General features: G+C 35.9%; 1 protein-coding gene across 1 annotated transcript; it reads left to right on the plus strand.

The window, feature by feature from the left end:
* The first annotated feature begins 90 nt into the window (after nt 1-90).
* Ssadh (succinic semialdehyde dehydrogenase) lies at nt 91-21,636 on the plus strand. The gene is made up of 13 exons (XM_067119846.1): nt 91-132; nt 453-653; nt 3,521-3,655; nt 4,088-4,186; nt 5,974-6,144; nt 7,501-7,584; nt 12,564-12,708; nt 13,119-13,214; nt 14,336-14,499; nt 15,766-15,924; nt 16,216-16,385; nt 17,398-17,485; nt 18,456-21,636. Exons 2-13 carry the CDS (start codon nt 603-605, stop codon nt 18,633-18,635), a joined length of 1,542 nt encoding a protein of 513 aa, XP_066975947.1. The 5' UTR covers nt 91-132; nt 453-602; the 3' UTR covers nt 18,636-21,636.
* Nucleotides 21,637-22,413: the final 777 nt, after the last annotated feature.

The raw sequence follows: 22,413 nt of genomic DNA on the forward strand, positions 1-22,413 counted from the left end.
AAACGTTAACAGTTTTTAAGCTTAAGTCATTTTGAGAAACGTTCGAACGTGTGAACAGCTGATTGAGAGTTGTCAACATAAGCTGTCAATGACTGGCAAAGAAATGAGTTTGGAGGCAATCCATGGGAACAGGTCAGCTGATGAATTACAACCTAGTGTCTAATTTTATTTTCCACAACTTGATAAACGCTGACTCCCAGAGATAATGTATTCCTTAGATATATTAAAACAGGCGTTGGTTACTTTCCTTAACGAGTGCCGAGAAGTAACAAGTGTATGGTTCAATCGTTAAAGCCTTCAAGATTATATATAATTCTCAATGCTTTAATAAAATGAAATAATACAGTTTTGTTGTGTTTAATATACTATAACTTTAATATGTTTTCTGTGTTTCATTCACAGTCGTTTCACGTTATAAAGTAAGATAAAACAGTTTTCCGCGTTCACCACAGGTAACATGGATGGTTAGTGAACGAGTCCAACCTTGATATAAACAATGTTCATTCTTGCCAAAGTGCAGTAGCTGCCTGGCTGAGGTAACTACTACGATCACGTATTGATTCTTCCAGCACTTTGGGCACACTTGCCGTTATTTCACTGCAATGCGGCTACTTAAGCAATCCAGAAGGGTACTCCAGCTTCATCCACATTTGGTAATTATGATTTATTTGCTTGACATTAACAACACAGGCGTATTTATTAGATGGAAGTGAACAGGATAGGCTCATTTACCCCAATTTAGTCGTATTATAGTAGTTGCCCACTACTCCTGTATAGTAGGCAGTACTATAGAGATGTTGCAGCATGACTGAAAAGAATTATAGGCTAGCCTGTGGCTTAATATTGAGTAGACTATTCCAATTGATTAAGCTACAACCCTTTAAGATATGATTATCTTTGACAAATGCAGAACTATACACCTAGGCCATGCTTACCTCTTATATTTTGCAGCCAGAAGAATATGCCAAGGCTAGGTGACCTTGGTGTTCCACAGGGTAGTGGTCTGGTATCACTGTTGTTTCAAGTCTCTCTCTCTCTCTCTCTCTGTTGACAGTTAATTAAATTCAAATCTTGCAATGCTGTATCATGCATTGAATCTTGCCAAAAATGGGAATTACAGTACTGAAAATATATTTTATTCGTAGGCTATTACCTTTCATGTAGAATTATTCCCCAGTGCAAACTGGAAATGGCCATTGAAACTTGTAACAAGGTGGTTCTTGGGTAGTAAATGGGGTAAAACTTCCCTTTAGTTGCGCGGCCTAATTCCCGCCAGTCATCCACCGGGACCGTTTCCTCATAAATAAAAAGACATAATCTTTCCTATAATGCATATCTAATCTAACTTTGGGCGACGTGCCCTAACTTGGCCGGGGGGCTTTGCTCCTCCCTGGACCCCCCAAAAAGGCTGTAACCTGTCCCGATCGGCGACTAGTGGGAATCAGGCTGTGCAACCAAAGTAAAGTTTTACTGTAAATGGATGTGGGGAATCCCCTTCTCACCTGCTGTGAACCAGCACTTTTTTTGGGGGGAGGGGGCCACGGTTGAGATCGGATGTTTCTTGTGCTCATCTCTGATTGTGTTATTAAAGCCAACCCTACTTGAGTTTGCTCTGCAAGGGAGACAGTCCTTTAGTCCAAATGGCCCTCTTGGCCCCAGTGCCTGGGCTTTTGCCCTAAATATCATACATCCATCCATCCATCCATCCAAATCTAGGAGTGTTGGCCCTTGTCAGTCCTTTCAGACTACCTTCACCTTGTTTTACGTTCTGTAAGATCTGTATAGTCTTCAAGCTCCTCCCACAAAAGAAGAAAAGTATTTTTCCAAAGGTACTCAGAAGGCATGAGGTTTGAGGTTGAATTGATGTGTGACCGGCATGTCATATTCCTGTCTTACTTTTTGGTTCACTCTGAAAGCTAGCAGCCCGGCTGAGTATATGCTGGATGGGCCGAGATGCAGGTAAGCTGCACAATCAAGCATACTATCTTAGAGCATTGGCTTATGAGATATGAACCCCCTGTGTTCTCCCCTTTTAGCAAAGGGTTGGGGCAGTGGTGAAATTTTCATCTGAACCCATCAATTTAGAGTTGACCCATATGTTAGCATTGAAACCTTCTTAGAGTGAGAGTACAGACATCATATCTGGCTCAGAGGCTTATCAGCTTTGTATCTACACGACAGATTGCATAGAGGGTTACTGGGGTCATTGATCTCATGACATTATCATGACCAGAAACATTGCATATCTTGGTGGGGAGTCTATATACCCTTTAGGCAAACTGAGAGACTATCCTCCCACCCAAGGAGTAAGTCGCTTACATTAAAGGTGATTGTTTTATTTCCATAGGAACAAATATAAAATTTTAGACCCAATATCCATTTTCCTTAAGTAAACAAACCAGAGCCTTGTAGCATAATTTCACAGGAGAATGCAAATTTTATGATACAAAATGGTTCCTGGAACCAGTCCACTGCAAAATGGTTCCTGGAACCAGTCCACTGTGTAAGTTGAGAGCCACCTGTAAAAGTTGAAAATCTGTTGAACAATCATGTATTCCTACAGTAGAAGGAATATACGACTGCAAACTTTAAAGAAGTGGTAAATAAAATTCAAACCCAGGCTTGAGAGGTAATGCAGTACAGTACAGCATTGTTTCATCAACTAAAGCAACTGAAACATCTTTGGAACAGGTTCTTCTCTTTAGACAGTATTTTCCAGCTCCTCTGCAAGTTATAAAAGATATAAACGTACAGTATAGTGAAACTGTCCCAAAAAGGGTACCTTGAGTAGGTCAAAGAGAAGGGTGAAGGAAAACACAAATAAGAAAGGGTAAACACCAAATACAGGCAATATCCAAAGACAACAAAAAAGAAAGGAACCAAGAAAAGAATGGTACAATAAAGGTATGCTAAATAGGTAATACAGTAATAGAGTAACCACTGATAAGAAATAGAGTACGGTAACAGCTTATCAGACGTTATGAAACTGGCCTCTTTTCAGTGATAGGCAACAAGAGGCTGTACAGAAAATTAAAGTATGACAACCGCTTGAAGTATTCTTACCTGTGCTACCAATGGACACAACCACTTAGGAAAGATTTGTAATACTGTAATGCCCCAGTCAACTGATAAGTATGTGGGGAAGTTTTTACTGTGTCTTATACTGAGCCTCATCCATCTTACTTGTGTCATGACAGTATTTCACAAAGGCTAAGTCTTTTTGACTTATCTCAGGTCTCAGATCTTTGTGATTAGTTTTTATCTTGTGCATTATCTCTGTTTATATGGGACATGAATAATTTTTATCATCTGTTACAGCCTTTAGTAGTAGTAGTATGATATGTATTTAGATTCTTGCATACTTTAAGCTACACATAAGTGCATTTGCAAATTTAAAATATTGACTTATAAAGGCAATTTTCCCTTAACAAATACACTAAATCTGCTTGCAGTCTGTTAGTGTAAGAGTTTATTGTACAGTATTGGCTTTACATCATTAATTTGAATTTATTCTCCACAGCTGAAATTCGACTTCCTTAAAGGACATGGATTGCGTTATGCCTCATTTTTACATCAAGAGGCCTACATTGGAGGCAAGTGGGTATCTGCGTCAAGTGGGAAAACATTTACTGTAGCTAACCCAGCCAATGGGAAGGTAATGTATGTTTAGTACTTGAGAATCATAAGCCTTTGAGTAATAACTTTCTGTAGCAGATTTTTGGCATTAGGTCAGTTGGCTTACTGGAGAGGAGGAAACTTGATCCAGATACTGTATGTATATGAAAAATAATTTATAGATAGATGGTACTGCTGCTTTATAAAGTATAAATATTTCAAGGTTGCATAATTAGAAAGAAGGCAGGTGATCTTAAATTTGCAAAGGTGTAATAGTCCTTCAGTGTTGTACTGTAGTATGATTTCTTTGTGTACGGTATTGCAATAGAGAGCTTTTGGTGTGAAGCTGCAGATTTGTATACATTAATTATACATTAATTATGTACTTGATGACCAGGAAGTTCTAAAAATATGTCTGTACATTCAGTTTATAAAGAATTTAGTGGTTATTATACTGTATTTCAATCTGCAGGTAATTGGTCATGTTCCAGACATGGCAGAAGAAGATACCCAGGCAGCTATTGATTCAGCATATGAAGCCTTTCAGTCATGGAAGAGAACTACTGCCAAAGTAAGTAATGTACTGTACTGTACTCTACATATATCTCTATAGTATAATTTCCAGACATCTTATTTTTATTCATGCTTTACATCCAGTGATACATAGCTGTTTTTCTAGTTATTCATAGTAAGCATTAGTTAAAATCTTCCCTTACTAAGGTAAGAAACCCCATCTGAACTTCAAAGACACTCACTCTTGTTGATGGTTGTATGTGGACCTATCTTCCAAATATTCCTTGGCTTCCCTTTCATCATTTCTCATCATCTTTTTGTTTTTGTCAGAGTTACTAACACAGTACAATTTTTTTGGTTATTGTAAGACAGTTTAATAAAAAAAAATGTAGTGTTAGAGATTTACGTAAGAGATTTTTTCATGTCTTCCTGTATTCGTTTGTGTGCGTTTGCATTAGTGTAACCAATCTTCCTCAGCCAGCAGTTTTTACCTTCAGTTATTGCTTGTATGTTTGTGTATATTAATTTCTTTAGATTTAGCCTCTGCTCAGAGTTTGGGTAAGCCCTTGCTTTACCCAGCTATTTCTCCCACAGCAATGCACTGGCAAAATATTGGTCAGTTTTATGTGCCTGATTTTGCAGTTAAAGTGCAGACAGATTCATCACTTTTGCAAGCAGCTATGCAGTAAGGAAATATTGCTCTTGTCCTGTCATGGCCATAAGGAAATACCTTGAAAGAATTCCAGAGGTCAGAAAGGTGGTTCTTGGTAATTTTTTATCATTTGTCATGGCTAAATGCAAAGTATCCAATAACACCATTTTCTGGCTAAGGAAAGTAATCCCAAGTGTGTATCCATTCTCCTCTGAGTGTCAGGCATCAAGATTGAAAGTCTTAAGGGTCATGAGGTCAAGACTGTTGCAACTTCACTTGCTTTTAAAGTTAACAGAGATGTGAATTAAACATAAAACAGCTACGTGGAGGTTCCCTATCTCCATTCATCAAGCCTCACAGGAAGGACAGTTCAAAGGAACATGGTTTCAAATTCAGTTGATCCTGTGGTGACAGTAAGTCAAAGTCTTGTTTTGACTTGAGAAAAGTAGGTGCTACATTCATCACCCGCCTCATCTTCATAGAGCATCCCTTGACCGTTAGGTATAATATCTAGGTTTATAGATCAAAGCAATTTAGAACAGTGAAAAGTATTTTCACCTTTTACTGAATTTCCACTTGCTAGTTTGAGTGAATTTCCACTTGCTAGTTTGAGTGTAACCCATCACTTTACTGTCAAGACCTTATTGGCATCTTGACCTCTTATTGGCTGCAAGGATTCTGTTGAACCTTATAAACTTTATTCATCAGAGTCAGTCAGTCCATCGCTGCCTCCATAGATACCATGATGTCTAGTGGTTTTCTGGGCATGAGCCCATCTCAGATAAGTGGATACTTATGATAATATGAAGTAATGGGATTTGCCTTGAATACATTGTAGCCCTTTAAAAATAAGATATATTTTTTCTCATAAAAAGCCATTAATTATTTTACAAAAAATATGCTCTCCTCCTAACCCCCCCTCCAAGTTGCAGTTGGTTCAGACTATGGAGTCTCCACCCCTGAGAGGTACTTATGAACCCAGATGCATACTCACAAGGATGGAAAGGGGAAATCTTGTAAGATTTGTCTTGAGATTGCTGCTACCACCGATAAGGCCGACATGAAGTTATAAATTTTAATGCATGTGAAAAAAAATTAATTTGTTTAAAGAATTACACTTTTATGGATTTATTTTTTGTGGTTTAAGCGTATTTTTATATTTCAAAATGAGTAATTTTTCTTTTTGTATTCAGGAAAGGTCAATTCTGCTTAGGAAGTGGTATGATTTAATGGAAGCCCACAAAGATGATTTGGCACTAATCCTCACAGCTGAAGCTGGAAAACCTCTGGCTGAAGCTCGTGGTGAAATTGGTTACGGAAGCTCTTTCTTGGAGTGGTTTGCAGAGGAAGCCAAAAGGATATATGTAAGTTTTGAAATTTACAATTCTTCTGTTCTGCTAATGTAGCATTTTCAATTTATTTTGAGCGAGACCCATTTGAAATTATATATGACAGTAGTTTTTACAGCCTCCAGTAATGTTAATGATCTTTTATAGTGAAAAAGGCTGCAATCTTTTGTACATTAAACTGAACATTTTTATAATGAATTTAATTCTAACAGTCTAGTAACTTGACTTAGTGTGGGAAGTGACCATATGTTCAGTGGGTTTGGAACCTAGTATGATAATACTGTTAATGGAAGCTTATGATTATATCATATTCCTCCACAACCCAATTTTATTTAAGTAATTGTTTCTCTGTATCTTAAATCAGCATTAATTTAATGGGAAAAATATGCTTTAATTATTTAGTGATTTATTTAGGAATTGATTCATCATCCTCCTATAATATCTTTACACTACCGTTGTAAGAGTGACTGGGACTATAAAATGTTTTCATTTTTGTTGTGGACATCGAATGCATAGCAGTTATAGCCAGTACCTTGTTTTGTTTTTCTTTCACTCTGAGTATGGGGAGCACTGTCCTGAATCTTTTGTCTGCATATTGGTAACACTAAAGAAACGATGTAAGGGATGAGAACGCTGTTGGTGTGAAAAGGACGTCAAGCAGGCCTACCCTTCATTTTGGCTATTTTACCAAATTATTAATACAAGTTATTATCTATCCCTTGCAAGGACCTAGTTCAGGAGTCCTGAAGAGTATGTAAATTGGATCTAGTCCAGGAGTTCTGAAGACTATGTAAATTAACCAAGTCCGGGGGAGACTAGACCTGGAGAAATTTGGCATGATGTAATGAGTAATAAAGAAACGAACTGAGTACCAGGTTTTCTTCAATACCATCATACCTTACCACCTAAAATGGAAATCAGCACTTCAATTGCCCTCCCAGTAGGAAGACATCACCTGGCCTCATCAGTAATAAGACCCGTACACCCAAGGAATATCATGTAACAGCAGGTAGGACAGGCCACCCTAATTCCCAGGCAGCGTAAACGTCAGTAGTCTTCATACCCACCGTGTCAACTATGACACAGGACCATTCTCCGACCCCTGTCTCCAGGCAAGAAGACTGACAACAGTGCATCTGGATAGTAGTAGTATTATTCTCTCTTTTCTCGTATCTTAATGTCATGGTGGGGGGAAGAATCCTCCCGTGACATTTATGTTTCTAAATAGCCAACAGTGATTACAGTATCAGATGATCATTTAGGTCCTCTGCGTGTTCAGAAATATTTTAATACTTTAATTTTATCACATAATCTCCTCTGCCCAGCATATTTGTTCATTAGCTTTTTCTCCTCAGAGATTTTTCTTTTTAGGGAGAAGTAGTTCCAAGCCCAGCCTCAAGCAAGGAGATGATCTTCATTCGAGAGCCCATAGGTGTGGTGTCCCTCATTACGCCGGTAAGTTTGTACTCTTGCAAATTTCTTATGGCCACGAAGTGGTTAAGAAATGGCTTGCTGTTAGTGATACTCGGTATGAGTAGGAACATTTGTCAAATATAGGACATTGTTTAGGACTTGTGTAGCATGTCATTACAAGACTCCAAAGTCATTTTCCATTTAGAAGACAGAAGGAAGATGATAACTCTCACCAGAAGCTTAATCCTAAGAGAAAGTTCTCTGTAAAGAAATGAAATGTGCATTGTATATTTAAAAATCCCAGGACAGATATCAGTATGTCAGAACAGGTAAGCATTTTCATGAAATGATGATGCTGAAGGATGGTAACAAAGAATATTGCCTGAAGCATCCTACATCACTCAGAAATTGAACTGAGAGCCTTTTATGGGTGAGGTAAGTGTCCTAGGACACACACTTCTATTGAAAATATATTTAGTGCCAAGGATCTTTACTCTTGTGATACCAGTTTGATATAAATCTATGTAGGTATCATGCTAAACTGTGAGAAGAATTTATTTATAAAGTAATAAGTACATTCATCAGGAGATTTAATTGCTAATAGGGTTACAAAATCATTTCAATAGGATTTTAAGTCTAATGATTGGGTACAAGAAGTTCAGTTTTTATTTTGCTAAAGTACTAATATTTTTGTATTTTGAAGGTCATTATTCTTTACTCAGTTTCATTATAAAAAAAACATGGCCATTAATTTCAGTATTAATTGATATTAGACAGTGCCATACCATTAAATTAGAAAATGGAAGTGATGTTAATAGCGGGAAACAGTTGCAGATTACAAAGTTACTGAAAAGGATTGGAAAAGGAAGGAATAACATATATGGTTCTAATCAGTGATTTGTTATAGACATGTTTACCTGTAACCGCCAATGGTTTGGAAAAGATACTGCAAGCCTCTCGTAGCTCTGATGTTTTGTTTTATAGAATAGCCATTCATATGATATCTGTGATGGACTTGGATATACTGTATAAAATTCTTGCATCGTGTATTGTATCTTTTACGATTGCATTTCAGTAGTGTGACCTTCTACATGAAGGTAATCATTGCATTGTTAAAATGCATTCATAGAAAACAGCTTGAGATAAGTGAAAAACTGTGTGGATGAATAGTTAATACTAATTTTACACCTTTTTCATATATGTAAGTGTCTGTTAAGCAAGATTATGTATGAATGTTAATTTTTAACTAAAATAGTCATAAATTCAATCATCTGATAACTAGTCACTCCAAATTTTAGCCAGGTAAATGGTATATATTTCTTTTTTATATTTTGAAGTGTTCAGTAACTTATCGTAGACCCATACCAAGTAAAGTAGAGTATTTAAATGCACAATTTCAAGAGCTAGTAGTTTTAAGAAGCACTGGAAAACACTTTTTTTTAAAGATTTGTTAATAACCAGAAGCATTTTGATTATTCCTTCTGTTTATAAAACTTAGAATTTATTATTTCAAAGGTTCTGTTGCGCAGAGTGCTACTGTTCATCTAGAATATAAATGCTACATTGTATACTTTTCCATTACTCATCATCAGCATTTAGGTTGTTTTACTGTTGAGATGTTTGTGCTGTCCTCCAAGAGTAAGGGATGTAGGCAGTTTGAGTGCTTAGATACCATTCTGCAGTAAAGTTCGTCACTGGAGAAATGCAATGTAAGGGGCCATGTTATCAAGTTGAAGGTTGACACTGTTGCTCAGTACACTTTTGACAAGCACAATAGCACAATATGATCTTGCGCTTGTATTGCAGTTGGACGTAACTTTTCTTTGTTGTAAGAGCACCAACACATTGCCACAAACATCAGTATGGTTGTGAATGTATCCAGGGGCAGTGGGAATACCTTATATCCAGGGAAATAACAAATGAGGGTTGTCTTTTACTGTGGAGTTTAATTGTAAAGCATGCCTTTTAACCATTCAATGCTGAGTAGCCTCCATCCAAGGGATGTGGAACTGGATGGCAGAACTGGATACTTGTTGGTGTGCGAGTTGCTTTAGTTACAGTATTTTGTGGTCATTTATGACAGTCCTTATATTTTTTTTTTACTTGTTCAGTCACTTTTTGTTATCAGACTCTATCTAGAAATTGTGTTTGAAATTGCAAGGAAAAAGTCTGATACATTTTTTATGTCTGGGATATTTTTAATGTGTCAGAAAAGAATGAAAACATGAAATTCTTACAGACTCATTAATCATGAATGCCCGTATCCCGTAAAAATGACTCTCCAGTTGTGCCAATATAATTATAGCTTGAAAGACAGACGACCTCACTGTGCATAGGTAAACCTTTTTCCATTATCCGACAAGGAGTCGTCTTTACTAACCTCACACATGGAGAGATTGGGGAAGGGAGGAGAGTATTGGAAGCTGTGATTCATGGGTATGCATGGTAAACATGTATTGTTGTAAAAACATTGTTTGTTATGAACCCATTAATTATAAATAGCCCGAATTGTAACTTAATAGGGACAATTATTATAATGACGGGAGTGTGAAGAGGAGAGAAAAGACTGTGATGATAGAAGTGAGTGCTGACGTAGGGTCACTTGCAGACACTGAGATGTCATGTTTCCTTAGTGCCACTAGCTACTTGGGATACTACCTTCAAGCATGCACAATGAGATGTCCAATTTTGTAAGTGTTAACATTATTTTTATATATGAGAGAGAGAGAGAGAGGTAGGAGGTGGGGGAATGATGTAGAAGCAATAAGAAAATGACTAAATGTATGAAAATGAATAGCCCATCACACAAGTACTGTATATGTATGAAAGAAGCTTATCCTGAAAGACCAGGGGAATGATGTGATTTGAGTCATGTGTCTTTCAAGATTGTTCGAGTTGGTGCGATTTGAGGGCTGTTCATGTGGAATAGGGCTATTCATGGTTAATATGTTCATTATGAACAATTAGGTTATCACACAGTGGGGAAAAGAGCACAGAGGAACAAAAGTAGGCAGTCCCCAGTTATCGGTGGGCTCGTATTCGCGGTGTACAAGGTATTTAAAGATTTTGATAACTTCAGTCTCATGTTATATCTTTTAATATTCAGTAGATGTAATATTGACAATTAAGATGGTTCTCAACATGCTGGTGGGATAGAAAGTTACTTAAATGGCAAGTAGACTGTTCTTTAACTTACCTGGCATGGAATGGTTAATATCATGGCAAGTTTTGGTAACATATCTTAAGTCTTTAGGGGTCTAGATGCTCACAGCATCACTCTTGTTCATGGTTACTGTAATTCATTCAGGTTTATATAAATTAGCAGCTCTGACTGCTTCCAAAATCCCCATCCCTGACACATACCACATATACTGTGCTTCATTGCTTTTGGCTTCTGTGGTTCTTCTAACATCACAAGAAACGAAAGAAATCTATATAACATGCATCTTCATATGCATATCTTGAAGTAATGTATAGTAACTACTATATTATCACTCTGAAGTCAATTGTTTCATGGAAACATGGGATAGTCCCTTTGACTCTATCTTCCTAACTGAACAGGAGTTAGTAGTCTGCGCCAAACTTTGTGAACTCCACACTCAGCACTTAGATTTCTGAACTGTTTTAAACTCCTAATTTGAATGTAAACTGTGGCATCTGTGCCAAAATCTGTGAACTCGACACTTAGCTCTTAGGTCTTGGAACTATGGTATCTCAAACTCCTTGAGGAATAAATAACACAGCAAGTTTGAGACCTAAACCTGTGGTAACAAGAACTGAAGGAAGACAGGCAAAAACTATAATGGACTCTTGTCAAGATTGGAGAAAGATGAGTAAAAGCAGTACCTGAGCTGAACAAACACATCATAACTAAATAACAGTTGCTCAAGGCATTAATGGAACATGATGTAGATGGTGTTCAAGACCTCTCTCATTTTATGAGGGAATCGCTCAATATCAGTAGGACGAGCGGTTTCAAATAGGCAGGTGTTCAACCAGCTGCTATAATCATCATAATTTTGCTTAATCTTAAAACACATTGTCAACACAAAAATGTTGACAGCCAATAATAGCGCCACACAGTTCATCATCATGAGTCATTAATCTTTTGTATCAACTTTGCGTTATGAGGTTAAGTATGAAACAAGTTTTCTCTTTTGTGTGTTTTATTCTTTTACTGCTTGATTATCGTTTTTGGGTAATGGAGAGCAATGCAAGAGCTTTAACAGCTACCAATGAATTCGACACAACTGCAATGATTTTATGAAAAATAAGTATATTAGAGATCATAATTTGAGTTACATACTATATATCACCCAGGTGGTGATCAGATATTTTTTAGTCAGTTTCTGCTTGCTGAAGTAACTCCTTACCTTGAGTAAATATTTTTTTTCCATTAGGCTCATTCTGTTCCCATGAATGTGGGTCATCATTCAGTTTGTTCACTTTAAGGGGCATATAGACAAGAAAAACATAAGGAATGACTTTGTTATGCCTTGTGGTACCCCACCAGTAGTCTTCTAAGTTTTGAAATGATCAGCTTGTTTGCTGGTGGTAGGTTTAGCTAAAAAATTATCATTATTTCATAATGGGAAACATTAAACATGTTTTGATAATTTTATGTTATAAATTACACTCGAGAGAAGTTAAAAATAGCATTTGATGACAGTAAACATATTTATAGTATTACTGTATTTTTCCATATTTATTAAGGTATAGTATTTTTCAGATGATATTTAGTATGTGGGAAAGTGGAAATTGTCTGTCAGTTAAGTAGATGACTAATTCTTGAATAGTGGCATAAGCTTATTTGTTACTTGAAAATTTTCAATGAGAAGTTTGGGAATTTTCACCATTTTGTTAAAGCTTTTGGAGAGACTCAAGCATTCCTTTGTTAAAGATATTTAATTAGCTTAATCTCTTGCTAAATAAGTAATATTCCTCAACTACTGGTTTCTAATACAAATTATATGAATGTTATGTATCTAAGAGGTGTACTGACATTTTTTTTTAACTTACAGTGGAATTTTCCAAATGCTATGATTACAAGGAAAGCTGGGGCTGCCTTGGCATCAGGGTGCACTTGCGTCATTAAGCCGGCTGAGGACACACCCTTATCGGCTCTGGCTATTGCTGACCTAGCAGAAAAAGCTGGTATACCACCAGGTAGGGTTGAGTTACGCAAAACAGTTTTTCTGCAGTTACCGTACTGTAAAACTTTCCTTTTAAGAGAGTGAAGTCTTGCATAATTCCAGTGAGCCTTACAAGAAGACATATACAGGATGATTAAGATGTTGATTGCAAAAAATTGTCAGTGTTGGGATTAAATTGCTGTAGGTTAAAAATCTGCAATTATATCACTAAATTGTAACATGTAAAAGTTAAAAACAAAGACTTTTGAACACTGACATAGTGCCATTCAGGCATTTGAAAGTCTTTGCTTTTAAATTTTACAAATAATACAATTTAGTGATATAATTGTGGATATTGTATTGTGATATAATTATGGATATTATACAATATGATAAACAGTCTACATCATCATCTTATTGTCTCCAATATGATCATTTTTCCAGGTGTAGTTAATGTTGTGACAGCATCTCGGCCAAATACACCAGCTGTTGGAAATTTGTTATGCACGAGCCCAAAGGTTGCGGGTGTCTCTTTTACCGGTAGGAGGTCATATTAAGTATTTATCCTTTTATATGTCTTTTCTCTCTAGACTTTGTTTGCAGCTTTTAAATCCTGTCGTAATGTGTGAAAGCTCTTGCGTTAGGTACTTGGAGTTTGCGGTGGAAGATGTTTTGTTGTGTAGGCTACCAATTACTTTTTGTGAATTTTACCTATTTCATTATGTGCACTGAATAATTGGCTCATTTGATCATCACCATATGAAATTCTGCTCATCCTTTCAGCTGATGTCTAGTTGCTTAGGTAATAAGCTTTTTAATGCAAGGGTAGTGTAGAATTAATCAGGGATCACTGAATTTAAGAATGTAAGTTGCCTTAAGTTTTATTTAGAACATTATTAAGCAAGGTAATGAAACTGTATCAGTGTTTACTCTTTAAAGAGTAAAAAATGGGACGTACGAGTTCTTTGTTTAGTATGAAGTGTCAGGCCAGTTGATTTGGGGAATGAGTCTGTATTCAGACTGTCAATAGGACATTATTTCAACAGATAATACAACCTTTGCTCGCCTGAAGGAGGATAGTGCCGTCAGTGCTTCTTCTGCAGTGCGCTGTAGGCATTACTTAAGGTTCTGTGCAGCATTCCTTTGGCCCCTAGCTGCAACCCCTTTCATTCCTTTTACTGTACCTCTGTTCATATTCTCTTTCTTCCATCTTACTTTCCACCCTCTCCTAACAACTGATTCATAGTGCAACTGCGAGGTTTTCCTCCTGTTACACCTTTCAAACCTTTTTACTGGCAACTTCCGTTTCAGTGCTGAATAACCTTTATAAGTGCAGTCTTTTATCATGTCTACTGCCATGAACCAAAAGTATGGCATTAGTAGCCAGTGTCTTTTACTAAAATTTTATTAAAATTTATAATATGGTGTTTAAACATGAGCTAATCATTTCATCGTAAATTCAGGTCAGTGTACATCATGTACTTAATTTGTCATTTATAAAATAGTCTTTATAGAACATTTTAGTTTAAGTGGTTCTATGTGTGTAAATATTTTTTTACTTGCTGCAGTTTTAGTTTGGCTTTGATATTGTAATAATCACTTAGATTTAAATGTTTAAAGTTTCTGTTTGATATTTACGATCGTATTTTATCTTTTGATAGGCTCATCTGCAGTTGGTAAACTCTTGTATAGATTATGTTCGACTGGCATAAAGAAAATCGGTCTGGAACTCGGAGGAAATGCGCCTTTCATCGTATTTAATTCTGCTGACCTTAACAAAGCTATTGAGGGATTCTTAGTAGCTAAATTCAGAAATGCAGGCCAGGTTTGTACATAGTTTTCCCAGTTTTTATCCTATCAAGAGATTTCAAATCATGAGCAATACATATTTAAATCAGTTTTTGTTTTTTATTATAGCTTATTTAGGGATTTTTTAGTCATTTTTATTTTGAGTGGCAGTGCAGTTGCAGTTATATCTAGCACGTATCATTCTTGTTTTCATCCCAGATGGGATTCATGCCTGTAGTTGATCAGTAGAGAACAATTAGAAGCTCAGTTATATGATTTTGGTGAAGAATTAAAGCTCATCTTTTTTTTTTAGGTTTGCTTCAAAGAAACCTCCTGTATGTAAAGAAAACTGAGCATTTGCCAGATTCAGAACTAATTTAGAGTTGAAGCTGGTTTTTGTTGTTCCCATTCCCCTTACTATGGCTTATGTATAACGATGTTGTCAAGGTTTGATTTATAATTACTGTACTCAGCTTGTGGAAGGAAACCAGCTACATCCTGCTCTCTGCTTAGAGACCTGATACTAGCTGCAGACAGTACTTTAAATACAGTATAAGTAATGAAAGAGTTCTGTAACTTCAGCCTAGAATGCCACCCTGTATTAAATGTCTTAGCAATGCTAAAAGAGGCAGAGGAGGTGGTTTTAATTATAGGACACTCAAGCTAAGCTGCTCTTTTTTTTCTCTTGTTTTTTAGTAGTCCTCACATTCAAGAGTAATTCTCTGCCTCGCTATTTGATAGGTATTGCCTTTCCAAGAGGTATTATTAGTACAGTTTGCAATAGTTATGGGCAAACTTACATCCTCCCAGTGCTCGCTGAGATTACTGGAAAGTTAATTTCAGGCTCATATTAGTACCTTAAACCGAGTTAGTACATATGTTTGCAGGAAGCAATTGGTATTTTCATTGCGCATTAGATCCTACACATTTTTACAAGACGCCCTTGACTGAGAATTTTTTTTCCAGACCTCTTGAAGGGGTTTTACTGCTCCTGAACTTAGGTAACCAAAAGGCATTTTATCTCATAAACTTTGTAACTTAGCTGGTGCAGGATTTATGGTACAGTAGTAGCCTTTACAGGTTTTAATTGACCTGCTGGAGAGTTGTTGTTGAAAGTACTTTGTGTTCTTTTGTCAGTCGGATTCTTGGCCATGAAAGTAAAATAGATAATTGTACAGGGGATGCAGCAGTTATTGGTATTACTTTCCTAAGCTACAAAATCAAGTAGCAACTGAAATCTTGGTTTGTTTTATATATAAATGTTAATGTATATGTATATCTGTTATGTGTAACTGTATTACAGACATGCATCAGTGCCAACAGAATCTATGTCCAGAGTGGAATATATGACCAGTTTTTAGCAGCTTGCAAGGAGGCAATTAGCAAACGATTAGTGATAGGTGATGGCTTCAGCAAGGAGGTGAATGTGGGACCCCTTATCAATCAGAGTCAGATAAATAAGGTTAGTATAGTAAGGCAGTACATTAATTTTTTCTGTTTATGCCGTGTGTGAGAAAAGTACTTTGTCATTATGGCATCCTTGAGGAATGTATTATTGCTAATATAGAGTGCCATCCTTTTTGTTGAAGTTCTGTTGAAATTTTGCTTTTCGTTACTGTTGATGTACCTAGTATGCAAATTGACCACAGAATGGTCATATCTGTTTTGTAGAGATGGTGTTTTGATTCAAGGAAAATTGAAAATATAGATATTGGCATTATTAATATATTTGTTATATTCTTATTATCAACAGGTTGAAGGTTTGGTAAATGATTCGGTTAAAATGGGTGCAGAGTTAGTACTGGGTGGAAAGCGTCATGACCTAGGTGGCCTGTTTTTTGAGCCAACCATTTTGACTCAGGTCTCTGCAGAAATGCCATGCATCAGGGAGGAAATATTTGGACCAGTTGCTGCCATTCAAAAGTAAAGTATTTTACATTTCTTCAAAGAAGAATAGTGTCACACGAAAAAGAACATTTGTCTTTTGTCTAAGATAGTAGATGCGTACAAATTATGAATGTTAATTTTATTAATTCTTTTTGGAAAGACAAACCAGCTGCCACATTGCTTATTATAAAAAGTGGTAGTAGTAGTTAGTTGATGGTTGACAACTCCACTTTTCTTTATATATTAATTTAACCTGAAAATATTCCCATCTGATAACAATGTCTAAAAAGGGCAAGGAGCCCCCTTTTTGTATTTCCAGTGTGAATTAAATAGAAAAGGATTTGTTCATTCAGTTTTTCCGAGAGGTTATTGACCTATGTTCTGTAGGCATAACACCTAAAAAATCGTTCACTTACTGAAGTCAGGCATTGCCATTTGAATAATCTTGGAAATAAAACGGTTTTCTAAAATAGAAATAAGAAGTTTTTGTCAAAAAATGTATAAACTTTAGTGAACTGGCAATAGATGGTTACCATTGTCCTACCAAATGTTTGTTAATAGAATATTCAATTGACAGTGAATTTACAATCGCAAATACATAATTCCAGAATAAGACTGACTGAAAATGATAACAGTACTTACAAGAACTGAACAAGGACCCTCGTAATTATGTAATCGAGTCATTAAGTAGTATTGTAAGAAGAATATTGAAATGTAATAAAGACCTTGTTACTAAGTTTCCCTCTAATTCTCCATTGTTACCATATTTATACTGTTATGTTAAAAGGCATAGAGAAAATAATCCTTTGGAACCTGTAATTAGCTCTGCAGATTCTGTCTCATATCACATTCAAAATAAAATGCAGAATTGCTATCACCATTTTTACGAACTATATCAGGCACCAATTGGGTTAATTCAGTATACCAAACAAAAATTAAACAATATCACCATTATTCCTGACTCAGATAGTGAGTTTATTACAAAAGTTAATCAACTGGATTAGATTTATGACCCACATCCTAATACATCTGTTGTTATTATTTACAGATTTGAGACTGAGGAAGAAGTTCTTGCAATGGCCAATGCATGTCCACATGGATTAGCTGGGTACTTTTTCTCACAAGATATTTCACAGGTTTGTACTTCATTTATTCATCTATTAAAATACTTCACAACTTTTATATTCTTACCCAAAATACAAACTATAATTGTACTGATCTTATTCACTTAACCTGTCAAACTTGCCCACTCAAAATTTATTAAAGTGTTGGGGGGGAAGTTAAGGATTTTGCTCAGTGTTCTTCCATGGTCCATTAAGCTAATATTCTTCAAGTCATACCAGAAATGGATGCAGAAACTGTTGGCACTGGACAGCAAGGTAAAATCTGGACTTGAGAAGTTGCCATCAGTGTTGTTCAATGGGAATTTTTAGGATCCTTTCACACATCTATTCACTTAAAAGATGTTGATAGAAGCGTTATTTCATTCTTAATTAGCTGAGACTCTTTTCATCGGTTTGTTTCATGATGGTTGGTATCAGTTCTTCCCCCCACCCCTTTACAGAAACATTTCGTGACATTCAGTAATATTATAGACATATGCTTCAAGGTGTTGAATGACTTGTCTTTTAACATAACCTCCCCTTCTTTTGTCACTTGCCTCACTTTAACTATACTTACATTTGTTCAGTATTGTTCAGAGAATTATAGTACAAGGTGAATGACCCCAGAGTACCCCTGACAGGGTCTTCATCATCTTTGATGTTTTTGAAAACACTGCAATGGATGGACAGCGTATACTCTGTCCCCTGTAGGAAGAACATACAGAAAGAGGGGCTACATTCACTCCCAGAGCACAAATGCTGTTCTAACTTTGGTACAGAAGAGTCAGGCACCATTGTTTGTACAACAGTCACTACCAAAATTAGAGAGTATCTTTTGTGGAGCAGCCTATGGTAGTTCAGAATTACAGTACTAGAATGACATCCAGTCACTACTTTGAAGAAAATGAATCTGTAAACACCAATATAGATAAGTTCTTTTACCCTACAAAACTGACTGATAATAGACTGAATCATTATTAACACTATTTTTACTGTGTTTCAGGTTTGGCGAGTTGCTCGCAGATTAGAGACTGGAATGATTGGGATTAACGAAGGTTTGATTTCAGCAGCAGAGGCTGCTTTTGGTGGAATCAAAGAATCAGGAATTGGGAGGGAGGGATCTAGGCATGGAGTGGATGACTACACTCATATAAAGTATCTTTGCATGGGTGGAATTAATTAAATGAATTTATAATCAGTGAATTTCCTATTGTTTTAATAAAAAAGTGTGACTTTAATTTTTAAAGGTGAATTATACTTTAGAGTATAGTTTGTGAGCAAATAAGAAATTTCAGTACTCAGATATTACTGAGTGACTTTGTGTCAGGGATTGACAATAGTCGAATTTTATATATTTTTTATAACTGTGAAAGCAAACACTAATTACTGCATAAGAAAATTTTAAAAAATGTTTTTAATATGATGAATATTGAGCAGCAAGAAGGCAAAAGTTTCTCATAACCCAGCAAGAGCAGATGGAAAATTTGATGCTTTATGTAAAATGAATAGAGGGTTTCTTGCTCAAATGCACAAATACATATTACAGCAGGCAACCCCAAGATGAATATTAATCACAGATAAAATAAGTTTATTTCTAGCTGGAAGTAAATATACAAACTAAGGGAAACATATCATGAATGCCATCAATAAGTAGTCAGCCAAATATTAATGAAATAATTAAAAAAAGATGAGTTTGGTTGTCTCCTCATGGTGTTAGGTGTTCTAATGGTTGCCTCACCTCTTTTATCTTCTGTAATTTCTACCCGAATTCCTATCCAGCAAAAGTCCTTATCTCTGGCTTTCCATCATCTGGCCCTTCCCACTGATGGCATCCTGCCATTTCTCATCCACCTTTACTTTAGTTCACTGCTCCTTTCCCCTCCTCAGACCATTGCAGTCTTTGATATCAAGATTGTAATCTGTTATCCAACCTCTAAACACATCTTTCAGATTCTTCTTTATATGTAGTGTGATATTCTAAATGAACTCAAGCCATAAATTTTAGAATGTTGTGGCTATACTTCTGTAGAGTTTCCTCTATTTTCTATATAAATATTTCACTACCCAGAATAAAGAAGAGTCATTTTCATAGCATAAGTTTCTGCCTCAGTTTTACTCAGGATACTCTCTTGTTATTCGCCAGGAATGAATCTGTCTGTCATACTTTATTCAGGTTTTTGTTACTCCTTTGGTTTTTCCTTACTTCCCTCTTAATCCAGTATATGTTGCTAAAAGAACAGACGTTCATTCTGCTTCAAGGCCTGCCCTTCTTAATAATCCCTCTCTTCTTAGTCTTTACCATTAGTGTTTATACATATCAAACATCAGAAATTCCTTACTCCTTCTAAACTTACTCATATGGAGCATCTGTGACACCATACATACAATACATGGTACGGAATTACAGTCTTCTCCTCTCAACACCCACCCACAGTATCCAGATGGGCATTTTCTAACTTTACCTTCTTTGCCTCTTTTCCAGTTATAATTTTTATTTGTGCATACATCAGTTTTAAATCTTTCTTTACCATAAAAGTTCTGTCAAACTCTGTATGACTTCTATCTGTGACTCTTCTGTTAATGAAAGTATTTCATAAAACCAGCTGTTTTTGCTTTGAGAAACCTCAAAGATTTTGTTGTTTCAGCTGGTACAGATACATAGTAGTTGCCAAATCTTAGGAGTAACTTAGTAGGTTAGGGAGCATTTAAGTTGTACAAGTGCCCAAGATCCTCATTTTATGTGTTTAGTAAGATGGTTAGTCTCGAAACATGCGATAGTTACAGACTATGATTTACAGTCAACCCTCTAATTAATATCAAGCATTGTATGTTTAATTCAAAGTTCTGGTAAAAAATAACATGTCAGTTATATGCCAGTTTTAGAGTAACAGGTACAAGGTAATGATTCATATGCTCAGTTACCGTACCTGGTCAACAATTGCAGGATATAGATAGGGTTAATGTTATAAACACTTTAGAAATGATTAAGTTATGGAAGAAATTTCTAGGACTCCTAATCATTCCACTGTAGAAGAAGATTTGCACTTCAAAATCTAATTCACCTAAGTAAATTTTATCCATTCATATTCTTGCTGACGTAGGACTGTTACCCAGAAGTGAAACTGTGGAACATTTATCTTTCCATGAAATGATAGATAATGTCTGTATTTCTGTACAAAGCAGTTACTTGTGTTGCTCATACGAATACTCATAGGTTTAAGCTGTATTCTAGCATAACAGAGTGCTTCCTGCTTGCCTGCCTGTTTAGTACGTACGTTTTTGCCCTGTGGGTTAAAACCTGTTATTCATTCCTTCCCTGTCACCAAGTGATATTGCATCGCTCATAACATTTTCACCTAAGTAGACAGCTGGGGTGCACCACTTCCTTCACTTGGTGTGATTTAGTCTTATATCTTAATGTTAACAGCACAGTACAGTGCCTGTACTTTGAGATTTGTCATTTTACCGATAAGCACAGGACCTGTACTTTGAAGTTTGTTATTCAGCCGATAAGCACAGTGTCTGTACTTTGAATTATTTTACTGATACGTAATGCACTTGTACTTTGAGATATGTTATTTTACAGATAAGTACAGTGCCTGTATTTGAGATTTGTTATTTTACTGATGAGTAATGCACTTGTCCTTTGAGATATGTTATTTTACAGATAAGTACAGTGCCCAAAATTTCTTTTGAGGATTTTTATTTTACTGATAAGTAATGTAAGCATACTTTGAGAATTGTTATTTTACAGATAAGTACAGTGCCTGTACTTTGAGATTTGTTATTTTACTGATAAGTAATGCACTTGTACTTTGAGAATTGTTATTTTACAGATACGTACAGTGCCTGTACTTTTAGATTTGTTATTTTACTGATAAGTAATGCACTTGTACTTTGAGAATTGTTATTTTACAGATAAGTACAGTGCCTTTACTTTGAGATATGTTATTTTACTGATAAGTAATGCACTTGTCCTTTGAGATTTGTTATTTTACAGATACGTACAGTGCCTGTACTTTCAGACTTTATTTTATCGACAATATGAATTTGTACAATATTTCCCCCATAAAGTCTTTATTTTTAGAAGTCATTATATGAATCCTGAGAGATTCCTTCAGGTTCAGTAGTTGTATATGTAATATATAATTTAAGGGGATGTTATAATAAAGCAGAGTATATCAGAGATGTTTGTTTTGCCTTTTTTATCATTTCAAAGTTTAAGTGCACTACTGAGTTAACATTTTTAACTCTCATACAGGTTGCTTAAAGAGTTTGTTCCTAATGGAATCATTAGATCCTGTTTCATTCACATTGTGTGGGAAATTATTACTGCGATATGCAGACTACTACACTCAATTGAGTTTTATCGGCTGTCCCTCCCTCTCTGAACTATAAACTCAGACACCTTAGTTTAGGAGACTTGACAGATCTGCTTTGTGATCACCTTGGGGAGCAATTCCTACCCAGAAGCATAATGCGTACCTAAATTCGGTACTGGCCTTACTTAACTGATTCACAGGGAAAAGGAAAGGGTCTCAGGAATCAATCACTATGTAAAATTTAACAATTTAATACAAGAAACGAATATTTAACACATCAAATTAATTAAATTACTAATAAACAACAACTGAATCACAACAACTGAATCACCGTAGGCCCGTCTAGCAATAAACAACTTACGTTAAACTAAAGTTTAATCCAAATTACACATATTACAGTTACAGTAAAATTAACACAATAACAAACTATCACAATAAAAGGTCGCAAATTCTTCCGATAGATCCCTTTGGGTCTTAATATACACTTTCTTAAGACAACCTCCAAGGAACACGGATACTCCCTTTCACACTGGAGCTCTCGGCAAATCTCTCCCTGCTTCCTATCAAAAAAAGCATAAGGTAAGACTGGTGGGCGTATGCACTTCATTCCAACAACGACAAGAAGGGATAATTGCTGGT

The sequence above is a fragment of the Macrobrachium rosenbergii genome, chromosome 17, assembly GCF_040412425.1.
Source record: "Macrobrachium rosenbergii isolate ZJJX-2024 chromosome 17, ASM4041242v1, whole genome shotgun sequence".
Classification (NCBI taxonomy): Eukaryota; Metazoa; Arthropoda; class Malacostraca; order Decapoda; family Palaemonidae; genus Macrobrachium; species Macrobrachium rosenbergii.

Bases quoted from the DNA above. Each gene is read 5' to 3' on its own strand.
- Ssadh (XM_067119846.1), top strand. From the start codon at position 603: ATGCGGCTACTTAAGCAATCCAGAAGGGTACTCCAGCTTCATCCACAT. The intron at 15,925-16,215 runs GTTAGTATAGTA...TATTATCAACAG, and splicing joins ATCAGAGTCAGATAAATAAG to GTTGAAGGTTTGGTAAATGA. The intron at 17,486-18,455 runs GTTTGTACTTCA...ACTGTGTTTCAG, and splicing joins TCTCACAAGATATTTCACAG to GTTTGGCGAGTTGCTCGCAG.